The 23,243-nt window shown below is 38.1% G+C and overlaps 1 protein-coding gene across 3 annotated transcripts in view; it reads right to left on the bottom strand.

Moving 5' to 3' along the window:
• The window catches only part of LOC136866305 (influenza virus NS1A-binding protein homolog), a 361,110-nt gene that overhangs the window by 26,219 nt on the left and 311,648 nt on the right, over positions 1–23,243 (bottom strand). For all 3 annotated transcript variants that reach the window (XM_067143147.2, XM_068226692.1, XM_067143148.2), the window contains one exon: positions 15,491–15,616. In XM_067143147.2, the coding sequence (XP_066999248.1) occupies positions 15,491–15,616 (126 nt within the window). The remainder of the gene's footprint in view (positions 1–15,490; positions 15,617–23,243) is intronic.

Genomic DNA, 23,243 nt, shown 5'->3' with positions numbered 1-23,243 from the left:
GAATATATTTTGTATTGAATAGGTGGAAACCTTTACTGTGCTGTTACTCATATGTTAGGTGGCTTGGTCGTACCAAAAGAATGAAAGACAGGATTCCAAGAATGAGTTTGGAGCAGAGATACGATGGAAAGAGACCAAGAAAGAAGGGAGAACCAGATTAAAGAGTATATAGGAAGACAAGTGGAAGTGGAAATATTGTTCAATGAAAAGTGGAGAAAGTAGAACAAGATGGAGGTCGATGATCTTCTGTCCGGTCCACGAGCTCCCTGGACAAGATAAACGGAGGAAAAAGAACGAGGAGGAGGAATATCAAAAATTGGAAAGAAAAAAAAACACCTCTTTCTGGGTTGAGATATAGCACAATATCTTAAATACTTATTTGATTACTGTTTGCGTTCATTTGGTACAACTCCTTCATGTAGAGTTGCTATAGTAGCCCCAATGTACATAGAAAAAGTTTATAAGCATAAAACTGACAATTACAGGCCAGTCAGTTTGACATCTTGCATGCACGCTCTGGAAAAGCATTCCTTCTAAGTTATATTCGACACATTTGTAAAACTACTCACACAATTTGGGTTCAGGAAAGACTTTCGGTGAAGCTCAACTTTCAATATTCCAGCAAGATTCACGAGTTGAATGGACTGTATCATTATTGCCTATCCAAGGCTTTGATAATATAGATCATGGGAGACTACCAACAAAAATGAGGGTTACTGGACTAGACAAAAGTGTGTCCTGAATGGGTGGCTAAATTTCTAGAAAATTAAACTCTGGGAATTAAGAGTAGGTGAAGTTTTATCTGATCCTATGGTGATCAAGAGGGGTGGTTCTGCAAGGGAGTAGTATTATTGCATCATCACAGCTTCTGCTAAGTCAGGGCATTTATGGCACTACTTCACCTTCCACTATTCCCCTACCATCACTACTACTATTACTTTATTGAATAGATTCACCTTGTTCTAGGTCTCCCTCTATCTGCTTTGGTAAAAAAAAAAACCACACACGCACACACACACACACGTTTTGTCTGTACATTGCTCATAATTTGAAAAGAATGGTATTTCTGTATTGTTCATGTCCATAGCAACAAGGAAACTGCCTGCCTGCCTGCCTGCCTGCCTGCACACGCATCACGACAAAACGGCTGAAGAGAATTTAATGAAAATCAGTATGTAAAGTCGGGGGATGAGCCACTACAAACTAGGCTATAAATCATTTTACTCACTTCGAGTCAAATGGTAGTTTATGGGAAAGCCTAAAATTGAATTCTCAAATATTTATATTATTAATGGTCCTATCGATAAATACTACATAACTAATGTTATATAGAATTAAATTTCCGATCATTTATGCCATACATTGTTACCGTACCGGCTTTGATAATAAAGATATTCATGAATTTGTATTTTTGTTGCCAAGTCCATATCAACGCTGAACCACGAGCAAATGGGTTAACAGAATTTAATGAAAGTCGGTATATAGAGTAGGGGAATAAGAAACTACAGTCTTAAGTTATAAACAATTTTATTTGCTCTGTATAAAATTGTAGTTTAGGGGAAGGCGCCTAAAATTTAGTTTTTAAATACCTGTTATTGATCCTATCGAAACCTACTACATAACAAAAGTTAGAGAATACAATTTCCGACAATTTATGTTTATTTAATGTTACTGTACCGACTATGATATGAGTGGTATGTCAGAGTCAGAAGAAAACTAAATGTGAAGGCCTACACCACTGAAAGCGTATAACATTGATCAACAATAATATTACATTGACCATTGTTTGTGGTGATGTTCTTTGTCTCTTATGCTGCTGCTCAACTCCGATAGATGGGATTACTGCTGCGTACCGAGTATAACAGCCTGAATGAATATTGATGCGAAGTAGCTAGGGAGTTAAAAACTTTCTTCTTTAGCATGTCCTTCCTCTGGTTCATACATTTTCTGATACCGTACTGGTGGTGCGTAACTCACTGGTTCATCATAGTATTCCAGCTATTCGATCCCTACTCTAACGCGCTGGTTTATATGAGCAGTGTGCACTATTAAGGCAGAGGCTCACGTAGTAGTAGTAGTAGTAGTAGAAGGATCTGGTCTAGAATTACAATTTAGGCGTTTCCAGGGTAACATTAAGAGCTATGCGATTTAATACAGTCTTGCTTACAACGTGTACTCTACCTAACCTACAATTCTGTATGGTTTTTCATTTGATCAAGTATTTCATGTGAAATCATTGCTTTCACTCACGCCATTTCTACTGACGTCATTGTAATGACGCATGTTCATTTCAGTTGGGAAAACCACCAAGACAGTCTTTCTGAATATGTAAAATGGCAGGTGGGGAGAGTGAGTGTCTGCCATTATAATGCAATTCCCCAACCTAATTGTGACTGATGGTAGGCAAGAGGGCCTGCCATTACAATGAAAATTCCCTAACGCAGTCTTCATATGAGAGAAGGCATTTTGTGATTTCTCTGTTGAGTTTCCAGGGTAACATTAAGAGCTATGCAATTTAATACAGTCTTGCCCATAACGTGTACTCTACCTAACCTACATTTCTGTATACAATGTAGAATTCCGTAGTGAAGCATGGGTACATCAGCTAGTCCTCTTTATAAATCCAAACCATCTTAGCTTACTCCTATCTTTTCTCTCATTTAGTTTTTCTAATTCGACTGCCTTTCCAACATCTTAGTTTCTCACTCTGTCTTTCCTACTCTTTCTTATCATACTTCTTAGGTATTCATTTTGCTGGCTTGAATTCTACCCTACCTACTTGTCATTGTCCAGGTCTCAGCTGCACAAGTTAATATGGGTGCATAATACATTTTGTGCATTTTCTGTTTGCACTTCCTTGGTACTTCCTTACTCCACAGAAGTTTTCTTACACTCTAATAGAATGCACTGCCATGTACCCTCTTTCTAATCTCCATATCCAGCCTTGTTTTCTGCATTACTTCACTCCCTAAGTATTTGAAACTGACAACAATTTCAAGGCTTTGACCACCAATTTTCATAATGCATTTTGTTTTTCTTCTCTTGATATCACCATAGTCTTTCTTTTCTCTGCACTGATCTTCATACCATACTTTCCAATTTTAGTACATAAAGTTGTTCTGTACTTCTTTGCTGTTCATGCCCCAAACCACAACAAACCGTATTTACTTGCATATTAGACCCCCCTTTTTTTCCCCCCACTTTTCAAAAAAAGGAGGGGGGAGGGGAATTCCACTATTTTCGTTGGAAGGCAGTATTTCTAAATTTAAGAAAATAAATGGTGAACACATGACTTTTAGGCATACATATAAAGTAAATGAGGTCTGTTTTAGTTACTTTTACATTAAGTCATTCGTTTCATCTCATTAATTCCTCTGGTGAGGATGACGTCAGAAAGGGCATCCGGACATAAAAACTCGCTACAATGATTCGTCTCACTTCTTACTCGACCCCGTAGACAAAAGGTATAAAGCTATCGTACTATGCAATATTAATCAAAAGAACTTAATGGCCAGTCATTTGACTATCAGTTGAGCAGTAAGCCTACCACACAGTAAACCTGATCACTGCTCTCATTTGAATTATCGTCGTCTTGTACCGCCAACTTCCCTGCTACTGGCGTGTCGTCACTCCAAATGACGTCATCTTCACTGCCATCTCGTCAGCCATGTACCGTCATTGAGAGCATTCGAAATCTCATCTTTCTGACCTTTTAAAAATAGTTTCGCTCCCAGCTATATGAGTCCAAAAAGTGAGAATCTATTTGCAAATGCTTTCTGGAGATGGTCTCTATTATTCCCAATTGGTGTACATGTAGCAGAAGCCACCCCTTCCGAATAAAGTTGTGCTGTAGAAAGCGTGCCAAACCACCAGCTGATAACTAGACGTCTGTTACGAGACATACTCCCGAATGAACACAGTGACCGGAAGCATTCTTTGAATAACTGCGGCTGTTAAAAGCCAGGCATTTATTTTTAAGTATATTTCATGCTTGTTCTCTACATTTATCACACCGGGATTTACCTGAACAGCTGCAATTAAGATAAGAGAGACCACATTGTTTAGGTTAGGTATGCTTTTTTTTTTTTTTTTTTTTTTTTTTGGCTAGGGGCTTTACGTCTCACTGACACAGATGGGTCTTATGGCGACGATGGGATAGGAAAGGCCTAGGAGTTGGAAGGAAGCGGCCGTGGCCTTAATTAAGGTACAGCCCCAGCATTTGCCTGGTGTGAAAATGGGAAACCACGGAAAACCATCTTCAGGGCTGCCGATAGTGGGATTCGAACCTACTATCACCCAGATGCAAGCTCACAGCCGCGCGCCTCTACGCGCACGGCCAACTCGCCCGGTGGTTAGGTATGCTACCAAGTGCCCTGACAGTGAAATAAGTTCCACGACTGAAAGAATAAAAACAAATAATAGGAAAGCTTGCCACATTTATGGATATCCACAGGTGTGACAGTAATGCATTTTATGATCATAATGTTTAATTTCATACGTTCGTTGTCTCCATTTAAGGCATAGTGTGTGTTGTTTGGAGTCTCCGAAAATCGTGAAAGTAGTTAGTGGGGATGTAATATCAATAATATTCTCCATGGCTAAATGGTTAGCGTGCTGGCCTTTGGTCACAGCAGGGGTCACGGGTTCGATTCCTGGCAGTGTCGGGAATTTTAACCATAATTGGTTAATTTCGCTGGCACAGGGGCAGGGTGTATGTGTCGTCTTCATAGTCATTTCATCCTCATCATGGCGCGCAGGTCGCCCACGGGTATCAAATCAAAAGGCCTGCACCTGACAAGCCGAACTTGAAGCCATACGCCATTGTTGTTATTATTATTATTATTATTATTATTATTATTATTTGCGTATGGACCCAACTGATCACGCAAAGCTCTAATGATTCTGTTTTCTGAGTTGCCAAACAGCTCTCATCCTTTCTCCGTGGATCCTTTTTCGTTCTTCTGTCCACTTTGCTCCAGTCTTCTTTTTCACTTCGTTCTCTAGTTGCACTTTCCATCCATTAATTTTTTCCTATAGAGGTTTCTGTCCGCGGAGTCATTTGAGTTCATCTGGGCTTTTTCCAGATCCTTCACTTCCAGTACCCATGGAATATTTTTTAGATGTTCTATGTAGGTGAGAATCTTGTGTGTCAGTCTACTTGCCGGCAGTCTGTGGACGTGCCCATAAAATTATTATTATTTGTTAGGAACAATGGCAAGTAAAACAAACGTTATAACTGGATTGTTGTCATCAAGTTTTAAAACTACTACTCTCCAAAATTTACACATATTGGCCCGAGTTACAAGATATTAAACAATCATTTTGTTAATGATCTTGCCTACTTTATTAATAGCATCAACCATGAATATTTCTTAACTAGAGCAAACTCTTTTCCTCATTCTGAGGTGGTGCAGCTCTTCTTAGACATGCCTCCAATGGAGGGGAGCTGCATGTACCATTTTTACCACATACCAACCTTCCTGCCATTCTTAAATATCTGGCAGTACGGTACCGGGAATCTGTCATCTTTCATTCCAGCAACACTCTCCAATATCATTTCATTCCATTTCATCTGTCATTCATTGATCATTGCCCCAGAGGAGTGCGACAGGCTTTGGCAGCCGGCACAATTCCTATCCTCGCTGCTAGATGGGGGCTTCATCCATTCCATTCCTGACCCGGTCGAATGACTGGAAACAGGCTGTAGATTTTCATTTCCACGATACAGGGAAGCAACCTAAGGCCCCGGAGAATAGCAGCTAACTGTGCTAACCATTAGGCTGGCGGACATTCGTAACTACAAAAAAAACAGACCTATAGCATGACTGAAGCATGCTTGCAATGCGTGGGTCAGACACGAAACTACAATATTCAGCTATTTGTGAAACGTCAGAGCTGTAGTAGGCAAAACACAGATGTACCGCGTAACTTTGACGCATGTATACATTACGTGGTACAGACAAAATTATTCACAAATTTGTGTGATATTCGAGCTGCAGTAAGGCTTTTACCCGCTTCGAAGCGGAATCGTTCCTCTCTTGACGAATTACGTTGGGAGGTCTTTTAAGCAAGTTTTATTTTTTCCATATTCTTTGTCTCAAAAAGCCGGGGGAGGGTCCTTATTTGCGAGGGGGTGTAATACATGAGTAAATACGGTTGTCTGCAAATAGCAAAAACTTAATCTCCCTATTTACATATGCTTCCCTTGTCTCCATTACAATTTCATCCATAACCATTAGAAATAAAAGAGGTGACAGCACACTCCTCTGTATTAGATCAGTTTCACTTCTAAACCATTCCGTCCGTCCAACTGGAGTTTGTGCACTACTGACACCATTCTCCCAACCGAGTGTCTGGAATATTATATACTGTAAATGTATATACTAACTATTACTCGCAGCTTCGCTTGTGTGGATGTTGTAATTTGATCAAAATAATTGTTCCTCTGTACTCCACTAAGATGTTATTTGAATAAATCTTACAGTAGAAAAACTTACTGAAAAGTTGAGTTTCATTTATCCCCAATACCTCTGTGGAAACTACATTTGTGGTATTGCCTTTTGGGGCTTGACAGAGCTAACTCTGGAACATGCGACATAGAACTGTCCATGTGAGAAACAGTCCTCTCAAGTCGATGGGCAACGTTCAGAGACTCCTTTAGATTTATGAATAATCGCAGCAAAGTGTACCTTGAGAGGGAACCTTATTCTCAAACTCTTAATGGATATTCTGTTGGGATTAGTGGTATTCTTGGAACAAAAACTATCTCCCCACTAAGCACACCCAGTGATCTCTGCGTCTTCCACAACATTTTATGTGAAGCTTTAATTTGCGATTTAGTTCCAGATCCCAATTTAGGCAGATTAAGATTTCTTATTAACATAACAGGAGGTCTGATTATAAGATTGAGTCCATGAATGGAAGACCAGAAGGATTCAGAATACAGTAAATCCTCGTTAAGACATTTTTGCAGGGGACAAGGAAAAAGAACGTGTTAAGCGAGAAAACGTACTAATGAATATACGAATAAAAACTATCCAACAGGTATATGGAAACACTAAATATGATTTTTTCCGACATGATGGCATTTTACATCGTTTATCCACAGGTACAGTGAAAACTATAGACCTATCTACTATTTCTAAAGATGAGGGGAAAGTAATAAAAGGTGTGAAAAACAGGAAAGAACAAACATGGAAACCTTTTCCGATGAGTATTATAAAATAAGTACACTGAAAGGTATGAAAAACACCAGACAACAAATATGAAAACGTGCACAGGGGCCAACAAAAATATCTTGGTATTATTGCAGATCACACTTTTTCTATAATGAATGTTATGTTAGAATCTTTTTATTTCGGAGCAGTGGGTTATTTAACATTATTTCCTGGTCACACTCATCGACAATGAATTGGAGGTTACATTCGACCACGTGCAATTGCGATCTGCGAGGAAATTTTGGCTGCTATTTTGAACTGAATAAAACTCAAAGGTGCAAGTTTCAACATTCGCGACCTCTGCATACTTATGTCAGTCCACTTTCTGACAGATTTTAATTTTGACTTCATTATTAAGAAATTTCACAATATTTTCCATATCCACAACTGGGCTATCACAAAACAAATATGCACCACGCCAGTCAATTTCACACGATTATGTTCCTAATCCAGATATAGGCTACTGTATCGCACAACAAATATTAACTACACTTCACTGTAGAACTCAACACAAAATACAACCTTCTGAATGAAATCCAAACTAAAAGAACAAACAGGCTCACTCAGCTATTCAGTGATCTTGCTGTTAACTGGCAAGCAAAACTGAACATTCCTGAGGATAACGGCTTGCTCCCCAAAAGTGCAACTTATCCTTTGAAGATCAAGAAGGCCTTTTCCCATAATCACGCAGCTGTGGCGACAGCTCTTACTCGATTTGGAAATAGAGTTTCTTTAACAAGGGATGTCAAATACAGAAACATTTTCAGGTCTAGGAAAAATGTGATCGTACTAAGCAGTAACAGCGAAAATTTGCGACACGATAAGCGAGATATTAGAATCATTCCGTATTGACGGTTTTTACTTTACAAAAGGTGAAAAATGAGAGTATCCTCCTAATTCAATACAATAAATATTCCCAGAGTAAGGGATATACTAAAGCCTATCTTCGAAGAGGAACAACATGGCTTTAGAGTTGGAAGAAGCACAACAGATCTGATATTTGTTTTAAGGATGGTGGAGAAAAAGGGCTCTCTCATCAACGTAGAACAACATTGTGCCAAAGAATGCCGAATGATTTCAACCAAAAAGTAATTGATTTCACCACTTTGCGATTGCGAAGCGTAAAGTTAAGGAATATTTGCTCTCCCAAATAGGAAAGCAGATCAGACGCCAATAAGTTCTGACATGCCACAAAGTCGGACAATTGATATGAATGGTACATCAAGTGCTATCGTACACACTACGGGAAGTGAAAAACAACGATGCACTGTAATGCTTGTTGTAACAGCTGATGGCAGAAAGCTTGCACCTAACGTTGTTCTAAAGCAAAAAACAATGCCGAAAGTAAAATTTCCACAAGGGATCCACGTTCGTATCCAGGAAAAAGGGTGGATGGACACGTCACTTACAAGACTGGATAGGAAAAGTATGGGAAAATCGAACAGGGTCCCTACTTTGATGCTCGGCCCTTCTCGAAATGGACAATTTTCATGGCCACCTGACAGAAGATGCTTAGAAGTTACTGGAAACCATGAGAACCGATTTGGCAGAGATTCCTGGTGGACTGATGTCGGTAATTCAACCCTTGGACGTTTCGATAAATAAACCATTCAAGGACAATGTGCGAAAACTTTATCAGGGCTGGATGGCAGAAAATGAGCACGAACTTACCCCAACAGGCAAGATTCGGAAACCACCCATGGAACTACTTTGCGAGTGGATATTGCATGCTTGGGACATGATTTCTTTGAAGGCGATTGAAAAGAGCTTCAAGAAAACAGGAATCTCAAATTCGTTAGATGGGAGTAAAGATGATTTCTTACAGAGAGATGTGAGCAGTCATAACAGTAGTAGCAATCCTTCCTCCAGGGCTGGTAGCAAACTCTAAGACAGTGTATTAAATGTTTAACAATGAATTTATTGAAAACCACCTATTCAATACTATTAATAGTATAAGTAGTATTAATACTATTATGAAAATAGTCACTTGTACTCTAAGACAGTACCCTATAAAAGGTAAGACTTGTTTTTTTTTTACCTGTATGTCATTGTTATGTACTTACATGAACTGAACTTTTATGTTAAAAGAAAGTATAAAATGGTTCAACTTTTCAATACTATTACAATTAGAAATGTAAGTTTACATTCTTTAATTAAAATAAATTGTTACCGGTTTCGACCAGTATTTTTTTGGTCATCATCAGCTGATCACAAATTAGTGCAAAACAATGCACAGATAAATAAATTGCAAAGTATAAAGAGTTCTGTAGGTTGCTGATAGTGAAGAACTAAAATCTTTTTAGGGAGTACTGTGCATTGAAATACAGGGTGTTCCAAAAAGAATATACGTATCACAAAGTATTATTTTGTCCAAACTATCGATTGCTGCGCCCCGGCTCAGCTATTGGAGAAACAAATACATAGTCCAGTTTATATTAATAGCCACTAGATGTCAGTTGTCTGTTTTGCTTGGTAACCGTCATATGTTTAAAATAGCTACTCCGCAGCAGAAATCAGTTTGTGTTCTCGAGTTTGCGAAATGCAATTCCGTTATTACAGTGCAAAGACGTTTCAGGTTGAGGTACCAAATTGATCCTCCGAATGGGTGGAACATTCGCCGATGGTATCAACAGTTTGTACATACAAGATGTGTATGTAAAGAAGAGAGTCCTGGCCGCCCTCGTGTTCCTGAAGGAAATGTTCCATGAATTGAAACTGCTTTCCAATATAGTCCTTCAAAATCAACTCGTAGTGCCAGTCGGGAGTTACAACTGCCTACAACAACAATTTTGCGTGTTTTGAGACGTCTGTTGGTTATGAAGCCGCACTAGTTACAGCTGTTACAAGCTCTGCGTCCTGATGACCAACGCAAACGTGTGGCATTTTGTAATGAGATTCTTGATGCTAATAACAATGATAACACTTTGCACAACGCATCATGTTCAGTGATGAAGCGACTTTCCATGTTAGTGGTCAGGTGAACAAACACAATGTTCGAATTTGGGGCCTACGGGACCCAAATGCAGTCCTTGAACATGTACGAGATTCACCCAAAGTCAATGTGTTTTGTGTGATATCCCGATCATCTGTTTATGGCCCATTCTTCTTTAATCGCAACATGGTTAACGGTCAGCAGTATCTTGCAATGTTACAAAACTGGTTGTTTCCGAGGCTGCACGAAGACAACATTTTTCAACAACACGGGGCACCCCCTCACTGGAGTCGCCAAGTGTGTGAATATCTCAATGAGACTCTACCAAACCGTTGGATTGGTCATCAAGGAGCTGGCGCTTTGCATGTCTCAGCTGGGCTCCACGGCCACCGGATCTGACACCCTGCAACTTCCTCCTGTGGGGTTCCGTTAAAGACAACGTTTATGTACCACCACTCCCACAGATCCTGGAAGAGTTAAAGAACCGGATCCATACTGCCATAACATCAGTGACGAAGGACATGCTTGCCCGAGTATGGGAGGAATTTGAGTATCGATGTCATATTATTCATGTCGCTGATGGAGGACATATTAAACATCTGTAATCTGAACTTGAGAGGTTCGTAAATGTGTTCGTAAAGTTTCATATTTGTATGTCTTACAGTTAAAAAATATATGCATTTGAAATACATATTCTTTTTGAAATACCCTGTATAGTCAATCACAAATAAGATGCACAGGTAAAAATATTAAGTTTAGATGATACTGTTGGATGCAGTTTATGAAGCACTACTGTATAACACAATGTTATTAAAAAAAAAGTCTAAAATCAAATATGTATGTCAGCTGCAGTTTATAAGGCAGTGTATAATTTTAAGGATTAGCACTGCGTGTCAATCAGGAAGAAGTCATGGATCAAGAACGTTAGTAAGACATACGCGTTAGAAAGCACTGTATGGGAAGAAGTCCAGAATCAAATACATATCCAAATATAGTACTGAGCAAATCTTTGAAGAGTTCAATTGCAGTTTATGAGGCACTGTATAATTTTAGTGAATAATACTGCCCTTGCAAGTGATAAATATCATTGTTAATCCGTATTGAAGATATTATATGTAGGATGCTAAAGGGTTTATTGTGTCACCTATTCAATACATTATAAATTCCTAAATGTTTAAAAATTTATAACCATTTCCATTTGAAACATGTTTCGCCCTTCTTTGAGGGCATCATCAGTCATAGTACCACCTAAAAAGCACAATACTGGAACAGTTGAGGAGCGTAACTAGCTTTCGAATTTATACTTTATGCCATTCTAAGTTCGACCTCAACTCTCACCTTCAAAATATCTCACGATATGTCATTACGCTCCTCAACTGTTCCAATAATGCGCTTTTTTGTATTTTTTTTCTCTTCACAATTGTTTTTTTCTCTATGTCATATGTTTTAATAACTTCACTGATCTAACCTATGAAACTTCTGGAAGTACAGAGCCGATCTACTTTTCAAGAACTTGCTCCATAATACATTTGTATATTTTATCTGCAACTTCCTTCTTAATTTTTGGATCTATCGACAAGCAGTGCTAATTCCTAAAATTATACAGTGCCTCATGGACTGCAGCTGAACTCTTCAAGAATTTTCTCCGTGCTACATTTAAATATATATTTGATTCTGGACTACTTCACACACACACTGCTCTCTAACAAATCCAACTTAAGAGACTTTTAGAAGCACAGTGCCGATCTACTTTTCAAGAACTTGCTCTGTAGTACATTTGCGTATTTGATCGGCGGCGACTTCATAATTTTTGGATCTATCGACGGGCAGTGCTATTCCCCAAAATTATACAACACCTCATAAACTGCAACTGAACTCAAGAATTTGCTCAGTACTAAATTTGGATACGTATTTGATTCTGGCACCATATCTGCTTTGTCCATATAGGCTATTGTTACGATGGGCTCGCCACACCCAAAGGCATTTTATACCTACTGCCAGGTTCAAAATTAGGCCGCCCCTAACATGGAGACAGACGCCTTTCGTAGCCGCTCCTCTGGAGTACAGACGCTACGAGTATGCCCCTTCCGCCATCTCGTCCGTACCGAAGTCCACCTTCTCCGCCGTAGATACCGTTGAGGTCTTCACTCGTAACCCTGAGCTGGGACCCATACCAGATGTTACACCCCGGGTCAGTGTGCTCTGGGACTCACATAGGCAGGGGCGCCACTCCCTGGGTAGGGCTGCCTCCGAAGAGGGTCCCTACCTGCTACCTGCCTGTACAAGATGTATTACGTACCCATAACAACTTACGGAGCAGAAACTTGGACAATGACAAAGAAGGATGAGAGTCGAATACAGGCAGCCGAAATGAAGTTCTTGAGAAGTATGATACAGAAGAGTAGAAGAGACAAAATAAGGAATGAGAAAATCCGGGAAGAAATTGGAGTGGAAAAAATGAATGATAGAATAGAGAAGAGCGGACTGAGATGGTTTGGGCACATAAAGCGAATGAGCGACGAAAGAATGCCATTAAAGGTGATGGAAATGCAATTCCAAGGAAGGAGAGGCCGTGGACGACCACGATTGAGATGGAAGGATACCATCCAACGCAGCATTATAGAAAGAAACCTGGACTGGGACACCGTGTTGGAGGAGTGGTGGAAAGACCGAAGAAAGTGGAGAGGAACCCTATTTGCCCCTACCCGGCTACAGCTGGATAAAGGGAAATGATGATGATTTGATTCTGGACTTCTCTTCCCATACAGTGCTCTCTAACGCTTATGTCTTGCTAACGTTCTTGATCCATGACTTCTTCATGATTGATACACAGTGCTAATCCTTAAAATTATACACTGCCTTATAAACTGCAGCTGACAAATACATATTTCATTTTCGACTTTTTTTCATAACATTGTGTTATACAGTAGTGCTTCATAAACTGCATCCGACAGTATCATCTAAACTTCACATTTTTACGTGTGCATCTTATTTGTGATTGACTATATTTCAACGCACAGTGCTCCCTAAAGATTTTAGTGCTTCACTATTAACAACCTACAGTACTCTTTATGCTTTGCAATTTATTTATCTGTGCAAAGTTTTACACTTATTTGTGATTGGCTGATGATGACAAAAAGAACTGATTGAAACCGGTACCAATTTTAATTCAGTAAGAATGTAAACTTACATTTCTTATTTTAATAGTACTGAAAGGTTGAACCATTTTACACTTTCTTTTAACTTATTAGTGTACTTCAATACGCAACAATATGAAATACTTATCTCTTAATGAACTTTTAACGTTTATATTTATTTCACTTCAAGTCGTATCGTCGGCTTGTGATGGGAAGAAAACTTTCCAGTGTTGGTACTTCAAACCTGTGTTTTCAACTTACTGTATGTACCCTATCTCACTTTCAGAAAGAAGCGGACGCCGTAATTTTATGCCAAATGACGATAACTGCAAATGAGTTGAATCAATTGTGTGCATATATATGATGTATTCTTTTAAACGTAAATAAACTGTAAATAATTTTTTTAATATCTGAATTCTTTGGATAATTTACACATCCAAATTTTTTGACTGTCTTTTGTCAAAAAAGTGTGTTAATTATGAGAGAAAATATGCTACGGTAACTGTTACAGCTGTGTGAAGACAACAGTGAGTAGAAGAGAATGGTTTGGAATTGACAAGGGAGTGTCATCACCTTTGCTGTTTATAATGATGATGGATGACAACAGAGTCAGCAAGGGAAGGCTATAGAGGGGAAAGAATGAATGTAATGATGTTTGCAGATGATATGATTTGGGGAGAAGATGAGGAAGAGGTACAACAATAGCTGAATGTACTGAACAGATAGACTGAACAATGGGGACTGAAGATCAATGTGGAGAAAAGCAAGACAATGGTGATGAGTAGAGGAAGTTTTTTTTTTTTTGCTAGTTGCTTTATGTCATACTGACACAGATAGGTCTTATGACGACGATGGGACAGGAAAGGGCTAGGAGTGGGAAGGAAGCGGCCGTGGCCTTAATTAAGGTACAGCCCCGGCATTTGCCTGGTGTGAAAATGGGAAACCACGGAAAACCATTTTCAGGGCTGCCGACAATGGGATTCGAACCTACTATCTCCCGAATACTGGATACTGGCCGCACTTAAGCGACTGCTGCTATCGAGCTCGGTAGTAACGGAAGTAAAGAAGGACAAGGAGCTAGCAAGACAAGTAACTGGAAATAGTAGAACACTTCAAATACTTGGAAAGTAAACTGACAGCAAATAGAAGAATAGATATGGAAGTTATTAGAAGGATACAACTGGGGAGTACCTTTTAGACCAGGTACGGAGATTAACATAGAATAAAGATGTGCCAATGACGAATAAAGAAGTCATGTACAAAGGATATTACTTACCTATAATGATGTATGCAGCAGAAATCTGGACAATGACTCGGAGGGATGAGAGAGTACAGGCAGCTGAAATGAAATTCCTGAGAAGTATGGTACAGGAGGGATAGAGTGAGAAATGAGGACTTACGAAAAGAGCTAAATGTGCAAAAACTAAATGACAAACTGGAACAGATCAGATGGAGGTGGTTTGGACATGTCAAGTGGATAAAAGAAGAAAGACTGCAAAAGAAAAGCACTGGAAAGGCAGAACAACGGAACCTGGACTGGAACACAGTGTTGGATAAGAAATGGTAGAGTGGAACCATATTTGCCCCCACCTAGTGTCGGCTGGAAAAGGGGAAATGATGATGATGATGATATACTACAGCTAATGTCTTGTGTCGAAACGTTGACATCCTGAATGAAATGAGACCAGCACTATTGGATGAGTGGATGTGCACCCCACAAGAAATTATCTAAGACCTTGAGGGTAGCATACCATGGCGCACAGAGTCTGTCATTGTCACCAAAGGTGGAAACCCTCATTAGCAGTGCGAGGAAAGTGGTCAGCGAGAGAAAGAGAACGTTAAGTTTCAAGGTCGTGAATGCAGGTAACTTTGTGTCCCTAGAATTCCATTCAGCGAAATTCAGGTAAAATGCAAAACGTTTTTACCTTTTTACTATATTTTATGTCTTTTTAAGAAAATAATAGTGACCTTTGAAAATGAGAATAATGGCACAGTCAATGCAATGTGTTGCATAATCAATTTTAAAAAACAAGGTTTTAAGTAAATAGAGACTTTTCAAAATTTCAAATGATACACTTCTTTTGCCAGCTAGTGTAGTTATTAGTTCAAGAATTGATTAAAGTATAAAATTTTCAGTGTACATACAAAAAGTTAATTTTTTTTTACTAATTTAAAAATATTTCTCCGCTTACAGATCAACGTACCAGTTTGCAATGGAGCTATGCTACGCCACTGACCAGTAGCTGGATCGAAAACATCACACTGCTTGATGCCGACCTGACCATTCCAGCCACCAACACAGTAAATTTTGTCATTCAGTCCACACACACCTGTTGAACGAAGAAAGTAAAGATTAGTATAATGTTACAATATGTTATATAACAAATAACACACACACTCCAACACAACAAATCTCCCTGATACTTCTCACTGTTAAAGCATAGAAAAAGCATATGTACATAAAACAGTTGAATATTGCAGCAAAATAAAATAAATAATTGCACTAAATATAAAAACAAAAAAGAAAGGGACAAAACTTATCCACCAGTCCATGTTCACTAAATCTCTCTGGACAGAGCAGTGGAGACGAAATGGAATTATTTAAATCTTTCTTCATCCTTCTGTCTGCAGCAGTGATAAGGAAATGGATAAGAAGAAGTGTGTTTCCGTAAGCCTGGTGGTTAACTTCCTGCCCGATATAATTCAACTGAAATGCAGGCTGTCATAAGAAGTAAAACCTTAATTTTAGGAAAAAAATTGAACTTCATAATTTCCCCTGAAAAAGACAACTGATCTTTAAGCAATATTCCCACCACCAGAAGAAATCCCAAGCAATCTTGTGCACATTTCAGAATAAATGTATGTTAAAATAAACCTTGTAAGTCCTTTCAAGAATGGTATGGAGCTTGCTGGGCATATATATAACGTAATTCAAACGAGGCGCAATTACAGTTGAAAAGAGACTAAGGCTCATTTGAAAATCAGATTTAGACAACTTGACAACTGGGTAGTGTGTTTCTGATGTGCAAAATGAACATTGTGTTGAAGGTAATATTTGTTTCTTCCAAGAGTAAAGGAAAACTTCACATCAACTGTATATTCCAAGTGGAATATCTCCATTTGGAATCAATACCAAACGTGGTGGATAAATATCAGATTAAAATTAACTTCCAAAAAAGATTGTTAAATTTTTTTAAGGGATCCCAAAGTATAAATTAAGAAACTATTTTGAAGTGAACTCTACATCAAAATTTGTAATAATACCTTCCTTTCTATGATATAAATTTGAACATGTGGTTGTTCTCTTCATTACATATACAGTCGAACCTGCACTAACGGACACCCTTATTCAGCGGACACCTCCCTATACGGACAATTTTCCTCTGAACCGATTTTATTTTACATAAGACAAGTGTTAAATTGGCCTCACATAAGCGGACACCTCAAACTCCGGACAGCGGCATCGCCAATTGTCCCGTCCACTTGACTTAAGCGGACACTTTACACGTTGCAGGACAACTTATTACGCCGGACCACATTTCGCCCTTTCTTTTAAAACCATTCTTCAAATGTAAGGAAATCCCTCTTAAATGCTTGTACACTATTTTGAGTGCAGGGGGAGAGAAGGTACATCGGAATGCAGTTCTACCTAGTGGTGTATGGGCCTATACCAAGAATTCTAATTGCCCAGAAATGCTACCAGAGACTGTTGACTCACAAGTTGCCTGGGGATTTTCTTCCCTTCTTGCATCATTCTATTCATAACTCGGACTGTCGCTGATAAGGTTGAGCTCAGGTAGTCAACTTGAGAAGAAAAGGACAGTACAGGCGCTAATTAGTGAGACAAATACCGTTATCATTTCAGTTGTCTGTTAAACATGAGTAACAATAGATTACTTCACAAAGCTGTAATGTTTGTAAATTAAGTAAAATCACTTATAATAACTCTCTATGAAATACTAACACAGAAATGACTTAGAATAATAAAAATAAAGATATGTATGCTTATACTTCAGGTTTGATTATTTTTACAAACTTGTTTTAGCGGACACCTCTCATAACGGACAATTTTCCTCGGAACCGACTGTGTCCGCAGAAAGGAGGTTCGACTGTATATTGTATATCACCAAAATCTCTAGGCGATGGAAAAGTAGTTGGCTGTAGAACTAACACAAGGGCTCCTAACTTACAAGATGTCATTTTTCTTTTATTGGCTATGTTCACACACAGCTGTCAACCTATGCTCTTACGAAATAATGATGTCACTGTTAACTTTGTATTTTAGAAACCAACTGCAGTTTCAATTTTAAGAGACATTCAAACCAAGTCCATTAGCATTGAGATTTTTACATAAAACTAAAACCATAAGGTAAGTTGCTAATATAAAATTAGTAACATTATTCATTTTAATTAGAATGCCTTCAGATTCTGCAGTGTAGCATATTTAAGGAAGATTACCAACTTCTCAATTAACACAGCTGAATTTTCAGGAAGATGGCATGTTAATGAGAATTCTTGACTACTTTACTTCACAGGAACAGGATTAAAATTCAATACATTGCCTCTTGCTATCACAAACTATTAGATTTCAAATTCACCTATTACAGTTCAGTTGTCAACTCCCCTACCCTCCTGTTCATCCTATGCTCATCACTTAAGACTTCTTGAAGCTTGAAAATGAACATACAATTCTCCTGCTAGTTTCTTCTAACCCTCCACCCTTATCATTGAACTGAAAATACAGTAATAACATACAGACAACTACACAGCCTTCTAACAATGGAAATTATTTTTTAACCTATCACAGCAAATAAAATAATAAAAACGTTATTTAGTAAAAGAAGAAGGGAGAGGGACAAATAAAAAAGGAAAAAAAAGACAGAAATGAAAAGCTGGAAATAAATTTCTCTGAAATGACACAAAATTCCTTGATATTTCAGAATACACAAATAACTCTACAAACTGAAACCTTGACCTGTATACCACTGAAAGAAAGTATCTTGCATGCAAGTAGCCAACTGTCTCCAATAAGGTTAGCTGTTAAGCACCTCTATACAATGTATCATGTTGTGAAGTTACTGTTGGATGCCAGTTCATTAAGCAATTCCACTGTTACACTTTCATTTTCAGGAGCATTTCCCTTTCAAGAAAACTGAGCAATATCTGAGAAATGTCAGCTAATGAATGGATAAAATAATACTCTTAACAAAATACTCTAGAAAAATCTACTCACCATGTCAATGATGGGACTTTGATTTTGCAAAGGAGGCCAACAAAATGTCAAAGCAAGAGTGCTCATGTCTTGGTATGTTTGAATGTCAAGAAAGCAAGCTGAACAACACAGCCTTCTAACAGCTAAGATAAGCAGTTACATTTGCACCAAAACATTAAAAACTATTTCAAATAAAAATCTGAATCATCCAAGACAAACCAGCACTTAAGCATTCTCCTTCAACAGTAAAATTATTGGCCAGTAAATTTTGTAAGCCCTTTATTGTAACTTTGATGTCTAAGGACTGGAGCATTCTTCCTTCACGTTCTGGCACACATCAAACTTGGCTGACGCAACTCAACTGCTGAAAAGTAAATAGGAAAAACAAGAGTTTTAATTGAAAGCAAGTTCATGGCAAGTGGGGAAAGACAAGTAAGAATTACCTTCACTGCCCTTGATGAAGTGCTATATGAGACCAGCTACCAAAACCACACAGCTACAGGGCTCTTGTCAGTACAGTCTGTGGTGCGAGTATAGTATTATTTCATGTCTCCAACCTCACAGTCCAGGACTGCAATGACACACGTACCTGTAAATGTTCGTTCAGTACTGGACAAATGTGCCAGAAGATCTGCCATTCAAGGAAACCAACATTAATGTATAAATACTTGTTAAAGAAAAATGAAAAACTATTTGAAACTGATTTTACATCAACTGGGTTTTATAAAATTGATATGGAACATTTAGTGGACACTAATGATTTAGTAAATTGATTGTAGGCATCATTCAAATTTCTTTGGGGAAAACATAATTAAAATAAACCTCATGAGAAATCAAATTTCCAACACAGTGAGCATATGAAGTGCAGCAAGTACTGTATTACCTTGAAAACCAGATCCCCTTACACTTCCTGCCATTTAGTAGCAACATGACTGCCTCTTACCTGAGCCTAAGAACTGTTACCAAGCAGGAGGGGTAGGCAGTGCCGAGCTATAAAACCCATCTGGGAACAGAATTATAAAGACACACTCACAATGTTACCACTGGAAAATGCTCCTGAAGGCACTCATTCACCTTCTCCCTCTACATTCCTACCTTGTCAATGTCACTGGGTTAAGACTTTTTTATGTAATGTGAAATAGTGGTCTATTTCATATCATGATTGTGCTTAGAATTAGACAGAATGTGCTCGTGATCACAAATGATGAGAATATTTTTATTTTCAAAATTAATAAAAACAAATATGATGATCAATGTAGTAAGTAAAACAAATATACCAACAGAGTCATCTTTAAACTCCCAGCAGATTTCATTATCAGCGCGAACAAATTCTGGAAGCCTTCTTTTTGGAACCAGAAGGTGAAGAGGGCAATATGTATCTTATTATACTGAGCACCCAAACATTGATCATTTCAAGTGGTATTTCTAATTTCAGATTGGAGGCAAGCAACAGTTTATTAATGATCATAAACCCAAAAAAACATTTTTCCCAGTTCAGTCATCCATTTTAGCATTTGCTATTCCATAAGGTACATATGATACAATCAACACAATAATGATCTAATCAACATTCTTTTTTTAATGAAGTGCAATATTGGCCTATAATAGTCCTTTATAGCCTAAATTCAGTGTCTACAGTGGCCAAAGCCATCTCTCACCAACATTCATGATGTGCCATCACAACATGTTTGTGCACCAGATTCCGGTCCCTTAATGGGCTATTATAGGCCGATATCACATTATTTAACAAAATATGTTGCTCGGCCACTATTGCACTGATAGTCTCCTGTGTGTGAATTATTTTTATAACATTTCAAAAGTCATACCCATATATATATGAAGATAGGACCGTGACTAGGAATGCACGACAAGATAACATGACAGGTTAATGTGGGAAGAGAGCAATAGAGAGAAGGGACTAGGAGAAAGATAAACACAAAAGGACAAGGACATCTCCAGATCTTCACACACTGCCATTTTCGGCAACAGTAACAAAATCACCTGGTCACAAAAGTGAAAGAGTAACGAAGATCTCTAAAGCAAAGTGTTAAGTTTTGAACTAAATGGATATGAGCCGACCAACATCTGGTAACAAAGCCATGACAACCAGGTCAGTGGCCACAGTTAAGCCAACTCTGGAGCTGGAGTTTTCTTCTATTATGGAGCCAGCTCCAAATCAATCTTGTCTGTGAATGTAAAATTTGAGCTAGTTATTTCTAAGGTAGGATAATGTTTAGCAACTGTTTGGCTGCAGTTCATTCCCAGGCTTCTCTCAAACTCATGCAGCACTAAAACTAGTAGTGTATTGCACTTCATTTCCACGTTCCAGAGTGCCTATTCTAATTGTAAGCTAAAATACCTAATTACATGGTATGAATTTATTTACAAAGCAACTCTTACCCAACAAACAGGTTCCACACAATAACAAACTTATTATCTTGATAATTTACATTAAATATTAATTTTATCAAATATTCTCTGCATTTCTGATCAAGTATGAACATTTCTGCAATTCAGCAATGCATGATAGCTAATGGAATGTATTTTGTACAATGATAAAGATGTGAAGTGTCTAAATTAGTGTAAGTAAATGCATTTGAGTTCCATACTGAGTACAATGACAATGAAAACAAAACCTGAAGATATCACAGAATATTTCTTTCATAGGGTCTAAAAAGAAACTCAGAATATTCAGTCAGAATACTGTTCAGAAAAGGTTAAGAGTACCGACCAGCATCTTGACATCTTTCCTTCTTCACATGCTTACCACACAAATGTAAATGAATAACTGAAATGTGCAGTTTCTAGATTATGAAGGACTGAACACTGGTCAGTTTGTACTATTCTGAACCATATTTAAGGTATTCAAATTCTAACCTGGACTTTTCCACTTTTTTTTTTTAAATGAGTTTTACACATTAATGGAATCTCTGCACTGAAATCATCTTTGAATTACTTCAGTAAGGAGCATACGCTAGAAATTTCTTAGGATTCAGGAGTATAGAAATCCGAAGTTGAACTCAAACCCCGACAATTCCTCGTGACAAATTCAAATGGCAATGGGAAATACAAATTGGGCATTTCCATCAGCCAAAACGCTGTTCTGAAGAAACTACAGAACTGGAAAAGTCTTTTTTTTAATAAGAATGCTTCATTTAATGTAAACGAAACTCCAAAAATGAATATCAAATGATTGCTTACAGGTGGCCGATTTTGCTCCGGAATACAATATAGTAATTTATTGCCTCGAATGAGTATTCAGTGACTGCTTTAAGATGGATTTTCCTGCCTGTTTATTCCAAACTATACAGACTTCATATTAGTCAAAGATTGGATTACTGTATTTGCCTGAATCATATGTACCATAGTTTTCCACACCTCTACATGATATAATATGCATTCTATTACCACAACAGTTCATGTGTATTACTTCATTACCTCAAAACTTTACAAGTACATTCGTGGGGATATTCATTAACAACAGTTGTGTTCAGTCAATTACTTGAAACAAGTTATGTGCCAGTACTACACGCCAAGATGAAAGCCTATTATTAAAACATTACTCAGGCAACATGCTGAAAGGACGACTTGTTTTGACCAGTATGCTTGCACGACGTCACATTAAAGGTGAAAACCACAAACCACAAATCTTGACATCAAATTAGATGTGTGCACTGTGTTCCTACGTCAGCTTGTTTGTGTGCCTGGTCTGAGATTCATCCTTCGATTTCTCGCGCGTTGTCGTGAGCTCATTCACATCCCCGTGCTGAGCTGGCATTGCATCACATTTTTACAATTGCCATATATTAATACGACCAACAACACACAAAAGTAATCGGTAACACAGTAATTTATATGCTGTACAAAATGAGTAATATTGCCTATGTAGTTGAACTTATTTCTCGAAATATTTTACTGGATACACTCAAACGATTTTAACTCGTTTACCAATGTACAAAAATCAAAGAAATATTGAAACTGTACATGGAGGCTATTTATAAGTTTATACTTCATTCATAATTTATCAACACTGCAGGCCTTTCACTTGCAAAGGAGCTAGATAGTTTACATTTTTTTTAAATTGGGAGAAAAAAATACATTATAATCATTCAGTACCATATCATTAAAAAACACTGATTATGAACATTTACTCTGAATCACAAGCAGACTGGCTAGTTTCACTTTCGTCTCGTGGATACCAGTCGGGATTGCGATTTTCTTCGATAATGTTTTGCTTTTAAATATAACGTACAGAGATAGTTTATGGCTGTCAGCGATAATGGCTTACATCACCATACAACACAACTTTTCGTTGCCAATAATTTTAATTAGAACACTGGCCGTTCCATTCTCAGAACAGTAGTGATCCTTGCAATGTCAAAATACACAGGGGTTTGGTCAGCACTGCCAATATGCGAGAGGAGATACAAGTTTCGATGCCTATGAAACTCCAACTTGATCGAAGCAGTCCTTAGGCAGTTTCTGGCATAAACACTTTTTCCACCCCAATGACAGATTATTATGTCCACATCAACACCCCCCGTAACTTGCCTTGAACGAGTTTCCCGGAATACCTTGCGATCACACAATTTCCCATGCTTTCAGTTGTAACATTTCATGAGAAACAATCCAATCGCTGTTCTGCATCTTTCATCCCTTCCAGTTAATGTTTCACCACCTGGGAACTAGTCCTGTTTTGGGCCATGAAATGCCACTTGCTGCTTTCTCCAATTTCTCAATTGTTT

This window comes from Anabrus simplex, chromosome 3 (assembly GCF_040414725.1).
Source record: "Anabrus simplex isolate iqAnaSimp1 chromosome 3, ASM4041472v1, whole genome shotgun sequence".
In the NCBI taxonomy this organism is placed as follows: Eukaryota; Metazoa; Arthropoda; class Insecta; order Orthoptera; family Tettigoniidae; genus Anabrus; species Anabrus simplex.
This window is presented reverse-complemented; position numbering and strand designations above follow the sequence as displayed.